This window comes from Ochotona curzoniae, unplaced genomic scaffold (genome assembly GCF_017591425.1).
Source record: "Ochotona curzoniae isolate NIBS_2020 unplaced genomic scaffold, NIBS_Ocur_1.0 contig_2294, whole genome shotgun sequence".
Lineage (NCBI taxonomy): Eukaryota > Metazoa > Chordata > Mammalia > Lagomorpha > Ochotonidae > Ochotona > Ochotona curzoniae.
Genome location: NW_024465405.1, coordinates 1,419,558 through 1,441,308, shown reverse-complemented (window position 1 = coordinate 1,441,308; position 21,751 = coordinate 1,419,558). Strand labels below are relative to the sequence as shown.

Here is a 21,751-nt window from a genome sequence, read left to right as displayed (position 1 = left end):
ACCTGCCTCCAGAAACTTGGCCTTCTGTTGGGATGCAGTGGGGGCTGCTCCTTGAGGCAGCCCAAGAGGCACCCTGCACCCCCACACCTGAGCACCCTGCCCCTGCTTGCCCTGAGCTGTTCCAGAGCTGCTGCCAAGGCCTGGGCCACCCCCTGCCTTGATCTGGGCCCCAGCCTCAGAGGACCAACCAGGCAGCCTTCCTGGAAGAGCCGTGCCCAGCTCAGCCTGCACATCCCTCCCCATTCTAGATGAAGCGCCTGTCCCGTTCGTTGTAGGAGAAGGGGTCTCCAGGGAAGGGATGCGGTGGGGGCTGGTTGTAGGCACCCTGCAGGAAGATCCAAGCCGTGCCCACCACCATGACAGGTGTCACCACGAACAGGCAGAGGCGGTCCACAGTGCGGGCCACCCGGTTCCAGCTGTCCTTCTCCTGGGGGTGGGGTGACACAGAGGTGGGGTGATGGCAGGTCAGCTTCGGTCTACAGCTCCAGTCTGCAAACTGGGGCCCAGGGCTGCAGGCAGCGGCCTCGATGTGCTATGGAGCTGTCCTGGGCTGGCATGCCCCCGGGGGAACCCAGGCTGGACAGCCACCTTCTCTGTTGTAGGACTCCAGGGGGGCTCCCTGAGGGGCTTGGTGGAGTGTATCAGGGTGTGTTGCCCGACCCTGTTCTCTCACTCAGAGCTGCTGCTAGCCCACATGTGAACCAGAAGAAAAGCTATTGTTTTCTCAAGAGAGAACCTTGAAGAGTTACAATTACATGCATGGAGGAGGTGGGCAGGGACCAAAATGATTGGCAGCTGGGAGAAATGATGGCCCCTAAGGAATGTCCACCATGTGGCCTGGATAGGGTGGGGGCAGGAGTGTGCTCTGGTGTCCCTGATGTGGCCAGCCCGTGGGTTCCCTCCCTGTACCCACCACGAACTGACTCATTTACGTGTGGGGACAGGATGCATTTGGTTGGTGCACTACCTGAACATCTGTCCATGGCGGCCCTGAAAACACTCACCTCGTTGTAACTGTTCTGGTCCCTCATGTGGTTCACGATGAAATTTGCCCCATCCACAGCCGGCCTCAGCTCATTGAGGAGCTCTTGCTGGGCCTGCTCGGAGCTTGCTGGGGGCCGGCCTACGGACACACGGCCAGAAGGGGATTCGGGGAATGCTACCCATCTCCTACCTCCCACGCAAAGGCTGGGTGCCCAAGGACCCACGTGCAGGGGTGAGGCGCCGGGCCAGCCCGTGCCGCTCTGATTGCTTCTCGAACATGAGGTCGCTGCGGGACTTGAGCGAGAAGTACTCCTCAGCCTTGGAGATGTAGCCCAGAGAGCTGCTCCTGCGAATGAGGGTCCCAGGGCTGGGCTCCGCCTCCGCCGGCAGCGACATGTGCAGCAGCCTGGGCAGGGTCTCCAGGAAGAGCTGTGGAAGGGTAGCGGGGACATGAGCAAGGCTGGCACACTTGCCCAGGGACACGAGAAAGGCTGTCTGGCACACTCGGACATTGGGCTGTGTCACCAGCCAGGAGCAGCGTATGCTCATAAGAATGGACAGGAGCTGTCAGTGCTGTGGTGCAGTGGGTTAAGCTGCTACTTCTTGCCGTGCCCACATTCTATATCAGAGCCCAGTTCCTGCCCTGGCTGCTCTATTTCTGCTCCAGCTTCCTGCTCACACACCCCGGGGAAAGCAGCGAGAGATGACCCAACTGCCGCCCACATGGGAGACCTGGATGGAACTCGTTTCCTGGCTTCTGCCTGGCCCAGCCCTGAATGTTGTGGGCATTGGGGGGAACGAATTAGCCGATGGAAGCTCTCTGTCTCTCCAACTCTGACTTGCAAATAAACAAACTGTTTTTAAAGAGCACTTAGTGTTCCCAGGGGCTTCCTCAGGGTCCCTTGGGGTGGCTAACATCCTGGCGTCTGTCACCAAAGGTTGGTCTCGTCCATCGTGATCCATCATGGGAAGGGTGTAGCCTGCTGCTGCGTACCTGGCAACACCGTGCCGGGAAACCCATCCACGCGACCGGGCCATGGGGGACTGTCCCTGCCTCTGTGTGGTCACACATCCTCCGGTCATGAAGAATGGGGGGCTTTTGGGGTGGTGTTCCTGATCCTGTGTGCTTTTGGCCGACCCCCAGCTTATGCCCATTGGGCACACTCACCTTCTTGACCCCCTCAGACAGCACATGGGTACTGGGCGTCCGGAAGTGGATGTTGAGCACGATGACACAGATGACCACAACCATGGCCACCAGCACCATGCCGAAGAGCAGGAACCTGTGGCAGCACGCTGATATGGAGCCCCTGGCCGGCGAGGCCAGCAGGTGCCTCCTGTTCCCCACCCCCTGTGGGGACTCCACTCACTTGCCAATCAGAGGAATGGCCATGGACGTGGCAGGCAGCCGCTTGGAGATGAGCAGCAGGAAGACAGACTGGGCCAGCAGCACAGAGATGGCCATGGACGTCTTCTCACCACCTGGGGGAGCCAGAGGGCCAAGAGGGTCTCCAGGAAACCAGGGTGCCTCCATGGGAGTTTGGAGCTGCAGTGCCCAGGGGTTCTAATCCTAGCCTTGACACTGACTAGCTGAGCTCACCCTGGGCAGGCAGCCAGGCTCTGTGCCCAGCGCTGGGAGACTAGCATACTTTAGACGCACGTCACTCCTCTGGCACCTGATAAGTGCTCAGCAGACACCAGTTGGCCCCATTCACCTGTCACCCACCTTTTTTCCAAAGTTGAAATCTTATCTGTAAGCTCCAGGATGGATTCAGCACAGGATGACAGCCAAGAACCGACCCTCATGCTACGACCGCCCAGCTGGTACAGCCTAGCTCTTCTGGGCCCGAGCTCCTACCCATGCTGGCCTTGGGACCTCCTCTGCCCATGGTTGACCCCTGCCTCTGGCCTCACTTCGCATAGTTCCCCGCAACCTCAGCTTCCTGCATGAGTCTCTCCCAGTCCCACATGGCTGGCAGGGCCTCGTTCTGTATCTACCAGGACAGGGGCTGAGTGGCCTTTGTCACTTCACTGTGTCAGGCTCATAGCAAATGTCTTGAAACTCCAGCACTGCTGGCTCCTACCAGAGACTGATCCGCTGCCTACACCCTAGGGGGCTAGAGGCCCCTGGGTGGCCAGCTGATGGTCTCCTGTGTGCCAGGCATGTGGTCACATGGTGGTAACCAGAAGGCAAGGCATGTCCCTGGGAAGGCCGGGGTCAGAGGCAGAAGTCCAGGACGGCCCCTGCCGGGAGCCTGGAGTCCCCTCCCCCTGCCCAGGCTGCCCGCCCAGCCCTCGCCCCAGTCCCAAGCAGGAGGCGGCGAGCTCACTGTCAGCCGGCAGGTAGAAGACCAGGTTGATCATGAAGGAGATGAGCACGCAGGGCACCAGGATGTTGATGACGTAGAAGAGTGGCTTGCGGCGGATGATGAGGTAGAAGGTAACGTCCTGGCGCTTGGGGCTGTCCAGCGGGGCGCTGGGGTCCACGTTGACCCTGGCCGGCCGGTGCACTATCTCCCACTCGCCATTCTCTGCGGGCAGCAGATGGACAGTATGAGGTCAGGCCAGCAGGCAAGGGGGGCGCCTGGTGGCAAGGGGGGCGCTGTGGGACAGATCGGGGGCACGCTGGGCCTGTGTGCAGGCCTTCGGGCGGCTGCGTCCTGCTTGTGGCTAGAGGTTTTCACCTCCTCTGTGGCCAGTTTTGTTTGTTTCTATTTTCTTCTCCTTGAATGAAATGGAAGCAGAGGCCATGCTGATTTCAAAAAAAGGAGGATGCTTTGGCTAAAAAGATGTCACACGTTAGAAAGGTGGGTGTGTGCAGACCAGAGAGGCCGCGTGGAAGCAGGGCCCCCTGGCACTGTGGCAATCCCCCTGATGCAAACAAAGCATTGTGGAAGCTAGCAAGCTTGGGACTTGAACACATCCCAGCCACTGTGAGGTGCCGGCCTGCAGACCAGCAGGCACGGGGTCCTTTCTGATGGATGCGGGTTCCAGGGAAGATCTGAGTCTGTTATAGGAGTGGAGGGAGAGACCCACTCTGCTGGACCACCCAGCCCACATCCAGCCACATCCCTCCCCAGGGCTGCCTGCCCACACCAGGGAGCAACTTCCGGTTCTAGTCTAGCTTTGTCTTAGTGCCAGTGCATCTCTCGGGGCCAGGTTCGGTCTGCCCACCTGTGAGTGTCCCTCGGTGGACTGTGCCCGATGACCACTTCTGTGGCCCCTAGTCCTATGCCAGGGGCTGCCCATGGCACCTGTGAAGCCCTCAGGGTCAATGATGATCCACTCCACGGGGTAGGTGCGGCCATCTTCTTCCTGCTCTTGCTTCAAGCTCAGGGTGATCTCCTTGGCAGTGTACTTGAGAGAACTGAGGTGGTGCGGGAGAGAAGGGGAGGGACAGTCACCGGCCATGGGTGACCCCCAAGTCACAGCTAATAAAAGAGAGGGCCATGTGGGTCCTGGAGCCCTGCCCGAGGAGCCCTCCTTCAGGGTTCTGGGGTCGGGTAGCAAGGAATGGTCGCTGGGAAGCAACTGCACCTGAACTTGAGGGAGCAGTTCTGCCAGTCGAAGGGGAAGTAGGTGACAGAGATGGGGCAGGAGGAGCGGAAGATGGCAGGTGGCAGCCAGTACACAAAGCCGGAGTCATAGACGAGCACGTTGCAAGAGTAGGAGATCTGGAAGGAGCCGTCGTTGCTAGAGGTGGGCCGGAGGTCACAGTCAGCACTGGGGGACCAGGTGGGACTGGGGGAGGCAGGGGGAGGAGGAGGAAGAGAAGGCTCAACTTGTTCTCCAGCACGATGTCCGGGAGCCACACCATATCAGAGGGCAGACGCAGGACACTGATGTTCCCAAACTCTGCCTTGTCCCACTGTAGCCGGCTGTCTGTCCAGCCCTGGAAGCCCAAAAGACCGATCAGGTGGTGGGTTCTGTGCCGCCCGCTCTTCCTGCTGCTCTGGAGAGAGAGCAGGGTCTGGGGGCCATGATCAGAGAAGCTAGAAGGAGGCTAGTGTGGGGTGAAGGGCACAGGTGTGCTCTGGGCTGTTGGGTTCACTGCACAAGGGGCGTGTGGTTTCTGCTGTGGACAATAGCTGACTGTTCTGGGAGTCTGTGCCAGCTCAGCCCCTCCCGGTGGTCAGTGTCCAGGGTGGGCGGAGCAATCCCAGGGCCTGCACTCCGCCCCACCCCCACTCTGAGGGGCACAGCCCCCTTACGTGTTCCATCCACACGTTGGTGGTGAGGGTCTCCTCGACTTCCTTCTGCAATCAGACAGGAGGGTGGTCTTTCAGGCCTGGGCCTTGTTGGTCAGGCACCCACTCCTGGAGGGCACCCAGGGGACATCATGGCCGCTGAGCCCGTCAGTCTCCTGCTCCAGCCAGGTTGGGGAGCAGATAGGGGTGAAGGGCTCTGGTATAGTGGGCTGGGGTCTTGGGCAGGATGCAGGGACACCCCTAAGCTCCAGCAAGCAGGGACACAAGCACGGTGGCTGGGGAAGGGGGGTGTCTTTCCTCCCCAGCCCCACCCCGTGTCACAGGGGCCTCTCACCAGGGAGATGAGGTTGGAGAGGGTGAGGGCCAGCGAGATGTCCACGCTGTCCTCTTTGCGAGCCGCCGGCCGGAGCTCCTTGTTGTAGCCCTTCTCAGTGAACAGATACTGGATGAGCCGCTCCTCCTCGTTCCGGCCCCAGCTGCCTGGGGAGGGCCAGGGACAGGGCTGGATAGGGGGCCCCCGAAGGCAGGCAGCGAGACTGATCAGGGGGCACCCATGGCTCCATGGGAATGAGGTCTCTGAAGCTCAGCTGGGAGTATGATTCCGGAAAGAGAGCTAGGCCTTGGGAACCCCCACCCGGGTGGGGCTTTCAAGGGGCCTCTAGGGCTGGGGCGATGTCCACCCTTACCACACACCAGCCAGGCAGCCAGCAGCCCCAGGGGCAGCAGCGGCGCCTGCATCCTGCCCCTCTGGCTGGGCCTGGCGTCTGCCCCTCTTTGGTTGCAGGGCTGTGGAATGAGGGTAGGGAGAGGGGGGACAGGTGCAGGGTGGGGGTGGGGAGTCCTGGGAAGAGACAGAAGGCAGACACAGGAAATGGAACCTGACACCTGACCCCAGAGCCAAGCTGTAGGAGGCAGAGAGCCCAGACTGCAGCTCCCACAGTACCCAAGGCGCCTCCAGGGGCTGGGGGTAGGGGAGAGAGATGGGGCGGGGTGGGGTGGAGACTTGAGACTCTATTGGTCAACCAGGTGCCATGATGGGGGCCCCCCCCCACAGGCCAGCTGTTGCCCTTTTCGGATGCCCACCCACTGGTTCCCATCCTAAGAAAGCTCCAGAGAAGTCTTGGTGGATTATAAATAACATTTATTACAGCACACTTGTGAAGACCCCCACCCAGCCCCACCCATGTTCTCCCAGCCACTGGGCAGGGCTGGGTTGCCTTCATGGTCCCCAAGTCTTCTTTGCTCCATTCTTGGTGATGGCTGGGGTCCTCCCTGATGGGGCCTCCCCTCCAGCTGCCCCCAACCTAGCCCACCCCTCCTGGGGCCCCCTCGGGCCCTCTGTCTGCCAGGACAGCAGCTTGGAATGCCTTGAGGGCCTGTGCCAGCAGTCGGGGGAGGCTGTGGGCCAGCGTGGCAGGCTCCAAGCCCACCAGGCCGCTGAAAACCACGTGGCGGCCCCCCAGGCTGGCCCGCACCCAGGCCCTGAAGAGACCACTCAGTGTCTTGGAGCTCAGATCTGCCAGCACCTGCAGGGGGAGGAGAGGACCATCAGGGGCTGGAGACCCCTCTGGAGTGGGCATCAGGGAACCCACCCCCCTCTCCTGCCACCCCTGAAACCAAGGCCTGTGCCCCTCCCCTGACTTTCTGCCCATCTGGCCACAGTCCCCAACTCATGCCAGCTAGGTGCCGGTGCACACAGCGGCAGCTTTCCCCCAGGTCTCCTGGCTCACCCAGAGTCAGGCAGGGTCGCCCTAGGCTTCTGCCAGGTAGGGTCCTTCTTTTGCACAGGCCCCAACCACATCAGCCTGCCCAGTCACTGTAAAGTGGCTGCCCAGCCCCACGACCCACCTCGTGGAAACTCATGGCCAGATGCTCCGAGGGGACCTGCAGGATCCAGGCGTGGGTCCCCTGGAGGGTGGCCAGTTTCTGTCGCAGGGACTCCAGCCCAGGGCAGCCTGTAGAAGGGGACAGGGCCCCCAGGGATAGCAGAACTGAGCTGGGCAGACTTGGCTGCTTCTACTACAGACAGGAAAGCTGAGCTGACACCAAGGAGAGCATCCTCAGACATCGGCAAAGACCCACAGCCACAAGTACCCCCAAAGCTCCCTGGCCCTGGCGGATCCCCGCGACTCCCCTGCCAAGGGCCGGCCCAAGGCGTCAGTACCGCTCGCCTCTCCGCGCTGCTCCGGCCTTCGCTTCGGGAACCGCGCGCCCACAGCCCAGGACCCTGCGGGAGGCGCTGGCTTAGGGGGCCGCCGTCACGGCGCGGGCTGTGCAGTGGGGCCAGGCCGCGGGACTTCGGGTACCTGCGTGCAGCCGCTGCTCGCGGGCCGGGTACCGCGCAGGCTCCCGAAGCGACGCGGTGGGCTTAGTCAAGGCGGGGGCCAGGCGCCGCAGCCCCAGGCGCGGCCCGAGCACCTCCTGAGCGCCTCGCAGCAGGTCTAGGAGCGTGTGCGCCATTGAGCGCAGCTCTGCGGGCAGGACGAGCGGAGAGGCTGTTAGAGGTGGGCCAAGGGTGGGCCTCGCCGCCGCCCCAGCCCCAGCCCCGGGAGAGCCCCTGACCGACCGCATCGCCGCCTGCGCTGGAGGCACTGCTGGTGTGCCAGGCGCGCACAGGCGCCCTCGGACCCCGCACACCGGCGGGCGTAGAAGGCGCAAAGCTGAGTGGTGTCTGTCTGCTGCTCCTCCGGAGGGTCCCAGGACAGCAGCTCCCTGCAGCTGGGCTCGCGGCTAGAGGGCACCGCTGTGGGCCGGGCAGGAGCCAGGTCACGCACCCAACCTCCCCTTCACCCCTAGGTTCCTCAGCACTTGCCGGGGCGAGACGCGCCTCCCCGACTGAGAATGGCTAGAGAGCAGACAGGTGGGCGACCCGGGCTGGTGCCGGGGCAGCGGGCGGGGATGCCGGGAAGAGGGTGCTTACCGTTCATCTGCTCCTGGAGCCAGTCCTTGAATACGGCCACTCGAGTGTAGACTCCCGGCTTGCCGGGCTCCCCGCAGCCGTCGCCCCAGGAGGTGACTCCGAACAGGATTTCCTTGGGGCGGGGGCCAGGCTCGGAGCAGGTCAGGGGCCCTCCGGAGTCACCCTTCCAGTCGGAGAAGAGAACGGGAGGTAAGAATGAGAGTGAGTGCTTGTCTCCACTCGGAGTTCTCAGCTTGCGCCGGGCAAACCCTGCACTCGTTTTAGAGGCCAGAATGCAGCGGTTCCGAGGAATTAGGGGACAGCCCCATCTTAGATGTAAATGGGGCCGGGAGCGCTCACCTGGCACGAGTCGATACCCCCCGCCAGGTAGCCGGCACACAGCATGGTGCTGGGGCGCAGCGCCTGCCCCAGAGCTCTCCGACAGGTGTCGGGGCTGAGCAGCGGGACGCGGGCCTCCCTCAGCGCCTCAGCCTCGGGCCCGTCTGCAGCGGGGAGTGGCAGGCACTCAGGCCAGGATTGTTGGACCCCGCTCTCAGGGTCGCCCTCCCCCTGCAATCCCACCTCTCTTCCCCAGCGTCACTCTTTCCCTTGCAGGGCGCGGCTCCCAGGCCCTGCCCAGACGTACCTTCGAAGAGGGCCCCCCAGCCCGCGATGGAGCAGGCGGTGCCTGTGGGGGGCTCCCGCGGTTCCTGGGGCAGACACACGGGGCGCGCCGGCCCCGACGGAGTCACGGGTGTCCACAGTTGCACCAGCGCCAGGTCATTGTGGAAGGTCTGCGGGTCGAACTGGGCGGGGGACGGGTGGTGGGGTGAGGAGGTTGGAGACGCGGCTCCAGGTCAGCCAGGAGTGGTGCCCTGGGCGTTGGACCCAGAGCTGGGGACCCCGAAGTCAGCCCGCTCACCTTGGGATGCGGTAAGATACGGTTCACCGGCACCTCTTCCGCCTGCTCTCCTTGGGGCCCCTCGGCCAGCATCACAGTCCACAGGAGTTCGTTCTGGGCGCTGCGGGGCGAGCGGCGGTTGAGACTTAGGAATTAAACTCTTTCCCCCACGCCGCCTCCGAGACCCTAACAATGTTTCTCTGCCCGGGGACACAGAGGGGCGACCCGCGCCCACCAGGAGTGGTCCGGAACGCCTGGAGACCTGGCGCTCCTGAAGACCTCCGCCCACCAGGACTGGCCCGGGACGCCTGGAGACCTGGCGCGCGCCGGCTACCGCCAAGGGGCAGCAGAGACCAGCGTTCTGGCGTATCCCCAGCAGGTGCGCCACTCGGCTCTGGGGGGCCGAGCTGGGTCGGGGCGCTGGGGGTTCGGCGTACCCTGCGAAGCAGTGCGCCGCGGTGAGCACCCAGGACGCCGCCACCAGGACGCCGCCGCACAGAGGCTGCCCGCCGAGCTGCAGCCGCACCAGCCAAGGCCAGGCCCCCGGCGGCGCCGCGCTGCCCCCGACGATACGGCCGTGAGCCCGCGTCACATTGGCCGTGCTGGGGCGCCTCTCGCCGCATGACCCTAGAAAAGGCGGTAGCAGCTTCAGGAGAGCCGGGTTCTGGCCATCATCAGCACCAAGGCCCACCCTGCTCTCTGCCCTGCCCCCTCAGGCTGATTCAGCCTCACCTGGCTCAGGCTGGTCCTGCGAGAGTCGGGCATGTAGTCGGGGCCGCCCAGGTCCTGCTGAAAAAGAGACCTCTGAACCCTGAGCAGGACCCCTGACCCAGGCAGCACAAACAGCACTGGCCCTCTGCTGCGGCACCTGCCACGCCCTGTCCACCACAGATACCTGTGTCACCCTGTCTTCCCTAACGCCCCCTGCCTCTCACAGCTCAGGGTAAGGGTGGGCAGGAGCAGGTCGAGGGTCGCGAGCACAGGTTTGCTTGGGGATGGTGAGGGCAGCACTACCTTGGCATTCCTGCAGTCGGTGCTGGATCTCCATGGCCACGCGCTTCACTGCCCACTGGGCGTTCTTCTGGGCAGCCTGCAGCGCCTGCGTGCCCTGGGCTGACAGAACTGCTGGGACAGGGGCGCACAGTCATGCCAGATCTCCACCTAGTCCTTCCACTGGCCCCATCGCTAGCTGTGCCCTGGGAGAGCCAGGGGCGAGCAGGCTGGGGAGAGCCCCAGGGCAGCAGATGTTGGACTGGCGAGAACAGTGCCATCCTCCAGACGTCCCGGTAGTGCAGGGTTCCCTTCTTCCTGCAAAGTCCACCACCTTCCCTGCATGCCCTGCGGCAGCACTTACCAACCCTGCTTCCCACTGCAGCCCACTCTGTCCCTTCCTCTCCAGTCTATGTCTCAGTCCCTGGCGTCTCAGCGCGCTGGGCACTTACAAGTGGGGATATAAATTCCTCTCTCCCTACCCGACACCTCATGACCTGTGTTCTGTGACTTGCCACCCCAGCTCTTCCCTCTGACAGGTGCAGGCTCACCTTGCAGGGTGCCTGGGGGCAGGCGCATGTACAAGGGGTGCCCTTGTGCAGCCCAAAGGTGTGGAGACAGCGGTGACAGCAGCAAAGCCGGCAGCATGGCGACCAGAAGGTGGGGCAGGAGAACCATCCTCTTCCGTCCTGCTTTGGGTCACCCTTAGGGCACTGCCTCTGTCTGCCCTCTTGCCCCTGGATACTCTGTTTGTCAGCTGCCTCCTCTAACCCAGTTCCCCCACATCAAAACCACCCCTTCCCTGGGGCCGTCCCTCACCTGGCCCTGCGGGTCAGGGCTGTGCGGAGGACTATATAGAGACAAGATCGGGAGGGGCTGGGGAAGGCGGCCAGGGCTGGGCAGAGCGGATGAGATAGTGGACTCGACTCTCACCTTTGAAGTTCCATGGGTCGGCTCGGAGCCCCTCCATCTGTGAAAAGGGCCCTTGTGTCTTCGGCTGCATCAAAGGGGCTGGGGCCGGGAAGAGGAGCTGACGGTTGGGCTAGGGGCCAGACAGGGGGGAGCGGGGCGGGCAGTGGGCTGGAGGGCGATTGGGGGGGGCAGTGGAGGCTCCAGGGTCAGGGAATGCAATGGGGGGATTCCGATCTCTCTGACCCTCCCCTGAGAAGCTGGTGGCCCTGCTAGGGGGAAGCAGGCAGGGTTGTCTGGGGGTCCCTGGCAGCTCCTCCTCCCTGGCAGAAGCAGCCGCTGGGATCCCAGGCTCTCTGCCCCTAATTGCTTGGCCCCTCCCTCTACCGCCATTTCTAAAGATGATCAAAGGCATCTAATTAGCGCCCTAATTGCTGCGCTGGGACAAGTGGGGCTGGGGGTGGGGGGGCGGAGGCAGGGCCAAGGCTAGGGTGGCCCTGAGAGGCAGACAGGGGATGAAAGCAAGGCCCCATGGTGGCCCATTTCAGGGACGCCCAGGCCCCTGACTGTGCTCCCGGATCCGGGCCCTGCCCCTTGCTGGCCCTCTTGCTCTGCCAGGCTGGCTGGCATTGTTCTCACTCCCTGGGACCCTGACCCACAGAAGGGAATCTTTTGGAGTCCCCCCAACAGAAGGAGCACAGGGCAGGGGTGGGTCCAGCTCTTCTGGGCCACTCCAGTTCCTCCAGCTGTGTGGGTGGCAGGGTGCTCCAGGTAAGGGAAGGAGCACCTACTTGTCGTTCCGGGGAACCACCAGTCTGTCATTTCTCAGGACACCCCAGCCTCCTCCTGTGCCCAGGACCACTGTGGTGAAAGAGGATACCTGGGACAGAAACTGCAGGAGGATGCTCTGGTTGTAGATGAGGTTTTGGGGCAGTCGCAGGGCAAGGGGGATATTCGCTGGACCTGGGTTAAACATGAGGAATAAATACAAGTTGGAGAAAGTGGCCAAATGAAGCCTCTCTGTGGTTCCAGCAGGCAGTCTGTAGTTCCAGAAGACTCTTGTGGTTCCAGAAGCTTCCCTGCAATTCCAGTTTCTGCCTGCAGTTTCTCCTGTTCAAGCTAAGGGAGAAAGGCCTAGAGCAAGTCCCTCAAATCCTGCTCACCCCACACCTCTCATCCACAGGGACCAAGACTATTTTCCCAGGGAGAGAAAGGGGCAGTGAGGTGGGGAGAGACCTGGCCCTTCGGCCTGAACCTCTGGTTGCCTGGCTCCTGCCCAAGCCCCCTGCCTAAGGCCAAAGAGAGCCCACCCCAGGAAGCTACCCACCTATCTGGAGACTTCATTAAGGGAGCTGGCAAGGGGAGAGGCTGGGAGGGCATGGCATGCAGGGACATGCTGCGAGAGTGCTCCTCCCATTGTGTTCTGTTCGTGCCAGCGGCTGGTACAGGCAGGTAAGTGCTCCAGTGGCCCTGCCCCGGTACCAAAGAAGCCCAGAGTAAAGGGGAGACCTTTCTCACCCTCCCACTACCCACCAAGAGTCTTTGCAGCTCTTCCCAGCTGGGTTGGGCAGAGGAGCCGTGAGCCAGGCTGGAGATGGGAGTTGTCTGGAGCGTGCGCAGGAATGGCCTATCCAGGCAGGGTCCCCGATCGGTGGTGTCCCTTCCAGTTCATCTCCCGATGGTTCAGACTCCCCACAAAGCCAGTCAGCACCAGCTGCAGCTGAGAGTTGGGCGTACGTCATCTGTCTGTTGGCCACAGGAGTGCAGGGCTGGTCTGTCCTGCCTCCTCGGTGTCTCGGCATACCGAGTTTGACTGGATGGACAGAGCAGCACTGGCCCTCACTGCTCCAGGACCGAATTCCTGCCTCCTAGCCTTTCAACTACAACCTGCCCCTCAGCAGCACTGGGATGGCCACTCATCCCTGCCAGCTCGCTCCAGGGCCCAGAGCCTTGCTCTCTCACTTATGATTGTTCACAGATTTATTTATTAGGTATTTGACAGGCAGAAGTTCAGAGAGAGAAGGAGAAACACAGAGATCTTCTACCCACTAGTTCACTCCTGTAATGTCCAGGGCTGAGCCAGGCCAATGCCAGGAGTCTTCCAAGTGGGCATAGGAGCCCAAACACTTGGGCCATCCTCTGCTGCTTTCCCAGGCCATAAGCAGAGAGCTGGATGGGAAGTAGAGCAGCCTGGACATGAACTGGTGCCCATATGGGATGCTGGTGTTGCTCCTCCTGCCATGTCATAGCACCAGTTCCTCCCACAACTTTTTAAATTTAATATTTATTACAAAAGCGAGGAGGTTTCAGATCCATGTGGGCCTCTGATTCCAACTAGGTTGGAGAGGATTGGGGGAGAGGGAAGGTGGGTGAGATAAAGGTTTCACCTTTTCCTTCTGTCGCCTCTTGGGGACAGGGGAGAAAGTGCATCATGCTGACAAAAGGAGCCTCCTGCAGCATGGCTGCTACAGGGGGTGCCCCAGCCAGGCCAGACCCAATGCTGGGGACTCAGGCCATGGTCACTGCTGCCAAGTGGTGACCAAGTCCTAGGCTTTGGGCGGCCAGTGCGCCTATTGGGCGCCAGGCTCTGCCCGCTGGCCGTACAGTGGCAAGGGTATGTAATTGCTGCCTAGGGACACCCATAGATAAGGCCAATGTGAGTGTAGGTGAGGAATGAATTCTGAGTAATTTCCAGCAACGGGGTCACAGAACTTTCTGGCAAGCGTGGGGACTGAGACCTGGTGGCTTGGAGGAGAGAGTCTATAAGATCTATTTGGGCCAGACTGATTTACCAGCCTGCATGGGAGTCCTGAGATGGATAGAGCATCACTGCCACCCACTAGTGCACTCGAAAGCTATGGCTGGGGGCCTGTCTGGCAGGGCTAGGTACCAGTACCTGACTGATTGGTGGAATGGGAGATGGGTCACACTTGGCAGGGTCAGGACACTAACCAACACGCGAGAGAAGCAGGTCTGAGGGAAGATTCTGTGGGGGAAGTGTGGGCCCAACCCTGTGGAAATACAAGTCCCACTGGTTAGCTCACGAGTTGGGGTGGTGATGGGCTGAACTAGGTGTGACCATGGAACCTACCATCACTTACAGAACCAACAACAGCCTGGGCAGGTCAAGGCAGCAGCACCCGAATGTGCATCCTAAAACAGGATGTGGGGCGGGTCGAGCTGCAAATGGAAGGGGGCGGACCGGGTAGGGCTGAGCAAACCTCAACTCACAAGGAGCACAGGTCAGGCCAAGCTAGGCTATTACACCAACTGGTCTGCATGAGCCAGGGATACTAGGCCACAGAATCAAAGGCAAAGGCTGAGACAGGTAAGGGCCTAAGCCAACTGGGTCAGAGCAACCACTGGCATGTGCATAATCTAGGGCTGAATAGACCCGATTGGAGGCTGTGAAAGTGCACCTTTGCTGGGTCTGGTTTCCCCCTGGTGAGTGAGGTGGCTGGAGTGGAGGCTGCATTCTCATCTGAATATGGCTGCAAACTCCCTTGGCACAAGTGTGAACTGGGGCTGGAATCAGCTAATCGGGCCAGACTCCAGCACAATCTGAGGCTCTGGAGAACCTGGGTAGATGTAGGACAGACGAGGCTAGGTCTGTGCCCCTACTGAGCCATGTGTGAGCGGTGTCTGGGTATGGATGAGCCTTGGCTGGGCTGAAATATCCAACAGTAAAAACCAGAATGGTTTGAAGGTCAGCAAGGAAAGGCCACTGTTCCTGCCAAGGCAGGAGGTGGACTAAATAGGGCTGGCTTATGGACCCACCAGTATGTACAAGATCTGGCATAGGGAGAGGTTCTGATGGAGGAGCCTGGGCAACTCTTCTGGCAGGACACAGTCCCTGCAGGTGAGCACAAGAACCATGATAGGGAGTAACCCAGACAAGGCAAGAGAAAGATATCCACTGGCATACATTTGGCATAGGTCTGGGGCAGACCAGACTGGACCAGTTCACATTAGCCACTGGCGAATCTGAGCATAAGAGCAGAATGTGGTCACAATACATACCAGTGCGTGTTATGGAAAGCCAAGGTGAGGTGAGCCATACCAGATATGGCCACAGTGCCCAATCAGCACAAATGAGAACCAGGGAGGGAGGCGACAAAGCCTGCAGGGGGAATGTGGACTCCCCTGCTAGACAGCCACTCCCACTGGAGAGCATGAGTTGGGATGGGGGCAGACCAGGCAGGGCTACAGCACCTGTGGGCCTTATGTGAGCTGGATCAGAAAAAAGCCAGGCTCCGCTGACTGCTCTGACTGGTGCAAGCATAAATTAGAGTGGGTGTGGGTTGGTTGGGCTTTGCTGCAGCATCAGCTGGTAGAGGCTGGCACTGGGGGCTAAATCTGTCAAGTTAAACTCCAGAGAGTGCATAACCCAGGAATGGGAGTGGCCTAGTAGGGAAAGAGTGGGCACCTCTCTCTTGGGTTACCACTCCCACTGGAGAGCATGAAAGCCAGTACAGGGGCAGGGGTGGCTGGACAGAAAGGCACCTGCCAGTGTGTAGGCTGGATAGTTGGGCTGGTTGGATTGAACTAGGCTTCAATGCCCATTGACATGTATGAGAGCTGAATGGGCTGTGGGACAGACTGAACAAGTCTGTGGTACATACTGGGAGACAGGGAGAATCAAGGTAGGGGCCAGGCCTGGTGGAGGTTATGGGGAGCTGCCCCAACTAGGCTGCAGCTCCCAGTAGTTTATAAGAGGACCGAATGGGCAGGATCAGGCTGGACTGCAACAACCATTGGTTCGCGTGGAAGACAGGGCTGGAAACAGAACTGACCCAGCAATTGCAACCACCAGCATGTGCGTAAGCTGATTGGGGCGATGGACTGTGCCAGACCCTGTACTGGCAAACACATACAAGAATTAGGCCTGGGGATCACCCTAGGCATACTTTCCACTCATTTTTTAAAGATTAAATTTTTTTTTCTATTGGAAATGCAGACTTATGCAGAGTAGGAGAAACAGAGAGAAAGATCTTCTATCCACTAGTTCATTCTCCAAGTGGCTGCAGCAATGGCAGGAGCTGAGCCGATCTGAAGCCAGGAGCTTCTTCTGGGTCTCCCACATGGATGCAGGATCCCAAGGCTTTGGGCCAGTGTTGACTGCTTTTCCAGGCCACAAGCAGGGAGTTGGAAGGGAAGTGGAACAGCCAGGATATGAACCAGAGCCCATATGGAATCCCGGTGTATGCAATGTGAGGACCTCAGCCATACGCAGCCATGTAAGCCCAGTGCTTTCCATTTTTACTCAAGGGCCAGCCACCAAGATGGCTGAGTCCAGGGTCAGACCTCAAGTCTATGATTTTCCCTGAGATCAGGGAGTGAGTGCAGTGGTCTATTCGGGGAGCCCAAGAAACCTTACCTGGGAGATCTTCATACCTTGCTCTTGTGTGTGCCAATTGATGTAAGGGCAGACCCCATAGCACAAGGTGCAGCTGCTGGTCAGTCCTACCCCCCTCCACCCCATGTAAGCTGGTGGGTCCCCCAGCCTAGTCTGGCTCGGCACACCCCAGACCCAGGGTGTGCACTGGCAGGTACTGCAGCCTAGCAAGGGTCTCCTCAAGGATCCTCTCTAAACCCTGCTTCAGCCCCGGTTCTTGTGCATGCCGGCAGATGCTGCAGCTCAGCTTGGCCTGGCCTGACCCAGCCCACTCCCAGCACCAGCTTTCACATGTGTTGGTGGGTGCTATGGCCTGTCCCAGACCTGGTTCTCTCATGCATCTGTGGCTGTTGTGTCCTAGCCTGCTGTGACCGCTCTTACTCCCTACACTTGCCCGTTGGCTGCTGTGATCTGCTAGGGGTGACCTCAAAGGACCTGAAAGAACCAGATCTGTTCTCACGCATGCTCTCGTGAGCGCTGCTGCTGCTGCTGCCTAGGGCCTAGCCTGGCCCTGTCTGTCCTCAGCCCTGGCTCTCGTGTGTGTGAGCAGGTGCTTTGGCCTGACCCAGGGAGGCCCCCTGGATTCTCTCTTCTGATCCACACGTCTCAGCTCCCTCAGTTACCGTGGGTTCAGTGTCCAGGTCTGTGGAAGCTCCCAGAAATATTTTTTATATGTCAAACAAGCCCTCAGTGGCCTTCATTCCTACCTGTTCCCTGTCCCTCAGTGCCCAGTGCTGCGTAGTCTCCCTACACATGCTCAGGGCAGCAGAAATGGCAGCGGGGCGTCAGCAGCTGGCAAGCTGTCAGTAGCATGGTGGATGCCTCATCCCCTTCCTCCTGGATTTTTAAAGAAAAAAAAAAGTAAGTAGGCAACTATACTGGCACACTTGTATAATTGATACAAATTTGGCATTTACCAGGCCCAGAGTGCCCATTAGCTATTTTTCTCCCAAAGTGTAACACGTGCCTAGGTACACAGCAACCTCGGCAGTTGCCTACAGATTGGGTTAAAACTTTTCATTAAGTGCTTACAAGGCAGCCTCTGATGCATCGGAGTGGGAGGGCAATTGGACACAGGGTCTCCTGAAGGCTCTGCCACCTGGGCTGTGACTCAGACAGGCCCAGGGAGCTGAGTGTGCCTCTGTGTGTGTGTGAGTCACTTCCTGTCATGAGCTGGCTGTGTGGCCCCCTCCAGCTGCTGGCTTTGCTGCCGGCTCTGGTCTGCCCTGCCCCCACCCAGGGCTGAACTTGACTTTGAGAGAACCTTGGAGAGAGGCAGAGGCCTTGCCTGGGAGGGGAGGGGGCTGCTAAAGCCAGGGCTGCCCCTGCATGGGCCCATGAGAGTGGGGGTGCAGGAGACTTCTGTGGTCAGCAAGATCCCAGCTCCTGGCTCTGTACTTGGGGCTGGGGTCACTGAGCCTGGGTGTACCCAGACCAGCACCCAGGAGGCAGAAGCCTGCTGGTGCCCTTGTGATGAAAGGGGTACACCCTGCATCTCCTCCTGCCTGCTTCCCCTCCTCCTCTTCCTTCCTCCTTGCTTCCTCCCCCCCCCTCCTCCTCCTTTCTCTCTCCTGGTCTCACTTCACAAATCCTCCTCTTTCTTCAACCTGACTTTCAACCATGTCTCTTTGAAATTTGTGAACTTGATTCCTTCAATTTCTTTCTTTTTATTTATTTGAAAGATAAGGCTGGTCTAGACTAGACTGACGCTGGAAGCCTGGCTCTCCCTCCAGGTCTCCAGCCTGGGTGCAGGGATCCAAGCACCCAGGCCATCTTCCGCTGCTTTCCCAGGTGTATTAGCACAAAGCTGGATGGGAAGTGGAGCAGCCGGGACTGGAACTGATGCTTACACGGGATGCTGGTGTCATAGGCAGAGGTTTAATCCAGGATGCCAGCCCCAACATCTCCCTTTCCCCCATACTTATTAGGTGCCTACAGAGGCTCCCGGCCCCTGTCTTGGCCTTCAGCTCTCCTTGGCGCCATCAGCTGAACTGGTGGCGAACAGTGTCTGTGTTGAAGAGAGGCACTTCCTGAGCCCTCGGAGGACTCAGACTTTCATGTCAGCGTCCGTTCCCTCTGCTTCCGGTGGCTCACAGAAACTAAAACTCAACTGCTGACATGCTATTAAAAGTTCAAGAGCCTCCATGTTCGGCAAGATTTCTAATCTGTGTTGATTCAGTGCCAAGAGAAAGTTTTGGAAACGGTGGTATTCATTCATGATGGTTTCCGTCAGATTTATTTTGTTGTGTTGCCTCTTACTGTCCTAATGCTGTGCTTGTGTTCTCCCAGTCAGCAGGCACCGGCACACACCGCGCCTCCACGGCTCACTCATAAAACACACTAAAATCACAGGCCACTTTCTTGTACCCTGACATCCGACAAGTCTCTAAGCCTTCACAATGGTGGCTCCAGGCTGTGACATCAGAGCCAAGCCGCAGATAGGGACGCTGGGCCTCTGGGAAGTTAAGTGAGGTGGCTGCACTATGGAGAAGATCACAGAGCTTGCTGCTAAAGGCCAAGGTCCTAACCACTGCCTGGCTGAGAGATCAACATGGAGATGGAAGGTTCTGGAAATGAGAGGGTTGGTGTCGAGGCTATGCTGTGTTTGAGGGCTGTGGGAGGCAGCGGATATGGCATCTGGAGGTGGAGTCCGCCAGTGGCAGGTGTAACAGGTGAATGTCCGGGGGCAAGAGAAACCGAGGCCCTGGGTATCAGCCAAGTCTCTCCAGTCCTTACCCGTGCACCTGCAATCCCCAGCCAAGCTGGACACCTTAGGTCTGGGAGACCTTGGGATGGCAGGTGTTCCCAGGAGCCAAACACTGAGTAAGACGGTCTATGTGCCGGTGAGTGCCATCCTGCCGCAGGGTCCAGCTGAGGCAGAGACAGGGTGGGGAGTACAGACTGAGCTGTGGAGGGTGCGGGGCCAGCGGGCGGGAGCCAATAAATCCCCGGAGGCAATTACAGCGGTGAGTGAGGCATAAACAAGACGCTTTGCCTGCCGCAGCCAGCCCGCCCCTGCGCGCGCGCACACACACACACACACACACACACACACACACACACACACTTGCCCATCTGCAGAGTAATGGCTTTGCGACAGTAGGAGTTATCTGCAGCATTAGACAGCTCAAAGAGAGGGATAAGTTGGAGGGGTAGGAAGTGTGCAGGCCGGCCCGGGGGGAGGCTGAGGGAGCAGGGCCTCCTGGGCACCCTAGTTGCAGGGAAAGGGAGAGACCAGGGCCGGAGGAATGCCTCCTGCTGTCTGCTGCCCAGGTTGCAGGTGGGCAGCTCTCGGTGCCTGCCTCAGTCAAGGCCAAGTGCACAGCTCCCCTCCTCACCTGTGCCCTGGCCTCAGGGTTGTGTGCTTGCACCCAGTACCAGGCTGTTGCACCTGCCAGCCTGGAGAGGGAGCAAAGAGTATCAAGAGACAGGAGGAAGCCCCAGGAAGCAGGACACATGTGGTGGGCATGGCGTGATGGGGGGGCCAGGTTTGCATATGTGGTGGACATGGCGTGATGGGGGGCCAGCTCTGCACATGTGGTGGGCATGGTGTGAGGGGGACCAGGCATGCACATGTGGTGGGCATGGTGTGAGGGGGACCAGGCATGCACATGTGGTGGGCATGGTGTGATGGGAGGCCAGGCCTGCACATGTGGTGGGCGTGGTGTGAGGAGGACCAGGCCTGCACATGTGGTGGCATGGTGTGAGGGGGGGCTCGGCCTGCATGAGCTGGTTTTTTTCCCTATGACTGTCATGGGAATTGAGACTGGGCTGCTGGGAAGAGGAGGCTTGGGAAGGAGGAAACATCCCAACCTGGCCTGTTTTAGGCTGAGGACAGAGCAAGGCAATCTGCCTATGCCCCCTTAGCCAGCCAGACCCAGGAAGGGTAGCAAGACTCCTGTACGGGAGGTCGGTTAAGCTGGATCTCTCTAGCATCTTGGAATCCTGAGGGTCACAGTGCTGTAGCGGCGGGATGGGCGCCTGGGGCCCCCAGGGGCTCTGCAGGGTACTGGCACCTGTCGCCAAAGTGTTGGCTGACTCCTGTTTGCCTGACAATAAAGCTGGGGTCCGTGACTCAGGCAGCAGCAGAGCATTTGGCCCACCTGCAGGCACACTTCAATTGCATTTGCTGAAATAAATTGCTGGGGAAAATAAATCCTGCACGCATGATTAATGGCAGGCAGGGAGGCAGGCGACTGCCACTGGGAGCCGCCAGGGACAGAGTGACAGCTGGGTGCAGTGCCAGCGTGGCCACGGGGACTCCGGGAAGGCGTGCTGGCAGCAGCATGGTCCCCAGGGTCATCATGGCCCTGCACTGCCAACTGCACAAGGGGGGATCCTGCAGGCTGGACCCCCCTCATGGCTGGGGAGCTGTGGCTGGACCACCACTTCTGAGGACTGGGGGACCCCCTGGGCCAGAGTAGGGAAGAAGCAAAGCCAGGGTCTCAGGAGAAAGGAAAAGAGTTGGGGAAAAGCATTTCTTTTATTTTTAAAGATTTATTTATTTTTATTGGAAAGGCAGATTTACAGAGAGGAGAGACAAGAAGAAAGATCTTCCATCTGCTGGTTCACTCCACTAATGGCCACAGTGTTTGGAGCTGAGTCAATCTGAAGCTAGGAGCCAGGAGCTTCTTCTGGGTCTTCCACAAGGGAGCAGGGTCTCAAAGCCCTACATTACCCTCTGTTCTTATCCAGGCCACAAGCAGAGAGCTGGACGGGAAGTGGAACATGAGCCAGTGCCCGTGTGAGAGCCCAGTGCTTGCAGGCAGAGAATTAGCCAGCTGAGCTAACACATTGGCCTCAAGCATTTCTCTTTTTAAAAAGATTTATTTATTTGAAGGACAGAGTTACAGAGAAAAAAAAGGCAGAGAGAAAGAGAGAGACAGAAAGACTTCCACCTGCCATTTCCCTCCTCAAATGGCCGTAATGGCTGGGGCTGGGCAGGCTGAAGCCAGGCCTGCCACGTGGTGCAGGGGCCCAAGCACTTGGTCCACTTGGTCCATCTCCCACTGCCCAGTGATCTGGACTGGAAGTGGAGCAGCCAGGACTCAAAGCAGGGTCAATGTGGGGTGCTGGTGCTGCAGGTGGCATCTTTACCTGTTCCGCCATGACGTCTGCCCCCACAGGGATTTCTTGCCCAAGGAGCGGCGAGTTCCTGAAGGAGTCACTTCCCATTTCTGGGCTTCAGTTTTGTTCCTTGTTAAATGGGATTTCTATCCCTGCCTTCCCTGTAGAGTTCCTGAGAGGCTCAGGGGTGGCCATGGTGCCCAACCCCTATTAGCGACTGCCCTGCCCTGGGAGCTGTTCCTGGGCGGGGGATGGGGCTGGCTTGGTGGAAGCCTGGACAGAGCTCAGAGCAGTTCCATGGAAGCTGCTCCAGGAGGGGCGGCAGGACTCGCGTACGGGAAGTTGGACAAGCTGGGTCTCTAACATCTCAGGACCCTGAGGGTGAGGACACTGCGCAC

General features: G+C 59.7%; 2 protein-coding genes across 4 annotated transcripts; both read right to left on the bottom strand.

Moving 5' to 3' along the window:
* Window positions 1–238: 238 nt before the first annotated feature.
* On the bottom strand, window positions 239–5,987 carry CHRND (cholinergic receptor nicotinic delta subunit). 3 transcript variants are annotated; one of them, XM_040972463.1, is made up of 12 exons: window positions 5,879–5,987; window positions 5,527–5,672; window positions 5,196–5,240; window positions 4,767–4,876; window positions 4,522–4,677; window positions 4,239–4,351; window positions 3,315–3,515; window positions 2,355–2,466; window positions 2,153–2,267; window positions 1,209–1,413; window positions 1,005–1,123; window positions 239–427 (listed from the first exon to the last, which is right to left on the bottom strand). In XM_040972463.1, exons 1-12 carry the CDS (start codon window positions 5,928–5,930, stop codon window positions 245–247), a joined length of 1,557 nt encoding a protein of 518 aa, XP_040828397.1. In that variant the 5' UTR covers window positions 5,931–5,987; the 3' UTR covers window positions 239–244. The 3 variants fall into 3 exon arrangements, with proteins under 3 accessions (XP_040828397.1, XP_040828398.1, XP_040828396.1); XM_040972462.1 differs by having other exon boundaries at window positions 245–427; window positions 5,527–5,681; window positions 5,879–5,930; XM_040972464.1 differs by lacking the exon at window positions 5,196–5,240.
* Window positions 5,988–6,496: 509 nt separating this feature from the next.
* PRSS56 (serine protease 56) lies at window positions 6,497–21,395 on the bottom strand. The gene is made up of 15 exons (XM_040972425.1): window positions 21,384–21,395; window positions 10,916–11,024; window positions 10,534–10,671; window positions 10,007–10,114; window positions 9,725–9,778; window positions 9,430–9,619; window positions 9,014–9,113; window positions 8,738–8,897; window positions 8,452–8,594; window positions 8,113–8,275; window positions 7,759–7,935; window positions 7,499–7,663; window positions 7,357–7,419; window positions 7,041–7,147; window positions 6,497–6,718 (listed from the first exon to the last, which is right to left on the bottom strand). Exons 1-15 carry the CDS (start codon window positions 21,393–21,395, stop codon window positions 6,497–6,499), a joined length of 1,911 nt encoding a protein of 636 aa, XP_040828359.1.
* Between the last annotated feature and the right edge of the window lie 356 nt (window positions 21,396–21,751).

What these genes read in the sequence shown, in the direction of transcription:
- CHRND (XM_040972462.1), bottom strand. Translation starts at nt 5,930, where the DNA reads ATGCAGGCGCCGCTGCTGCCCCTGGGGCTGCTGGCTGCCTGGCTGGTG. An exon ending in CCAACGTGTGGATGGAACAC is followed by an intron (nt 4,877 to 5,195) that starts GTAAGGGGGCTG and finishes TTGGGCTTCCAG; the next exon opens with GGCTGGACAGACAGCCGGCT. An exon ending in GCCATTCCTCTGATTGGCAA is followed by an intron (nt 2,268 to 2,354) that starts GTGAGTGGAGTC and finishes GTGCTGCCACAG; the next exon opens with GTTCCTGCTCTTCGGCATGG.
- PRSS56 (XM_040972425.1), bottom strand. An exon ending in GCAGGACCAGCCTGAGCCAG is followed by an intron (nt 9,620 to 9,724) that starts GTGAGGCTGAAT and finishes CGCCTTTTCTAG; the next exon opens with GGTCATGCGGCGAGAGGCGC. An exon ending in CGAGCAGCGGCTGCACGCAG is followed by an intron (nt 7,420 to 7,498) that starts GTACCCGAAGTC and finishes CGCCTCCCGCAG; the next exon opens with GGTCCTGGGCTGTGGGCGCG.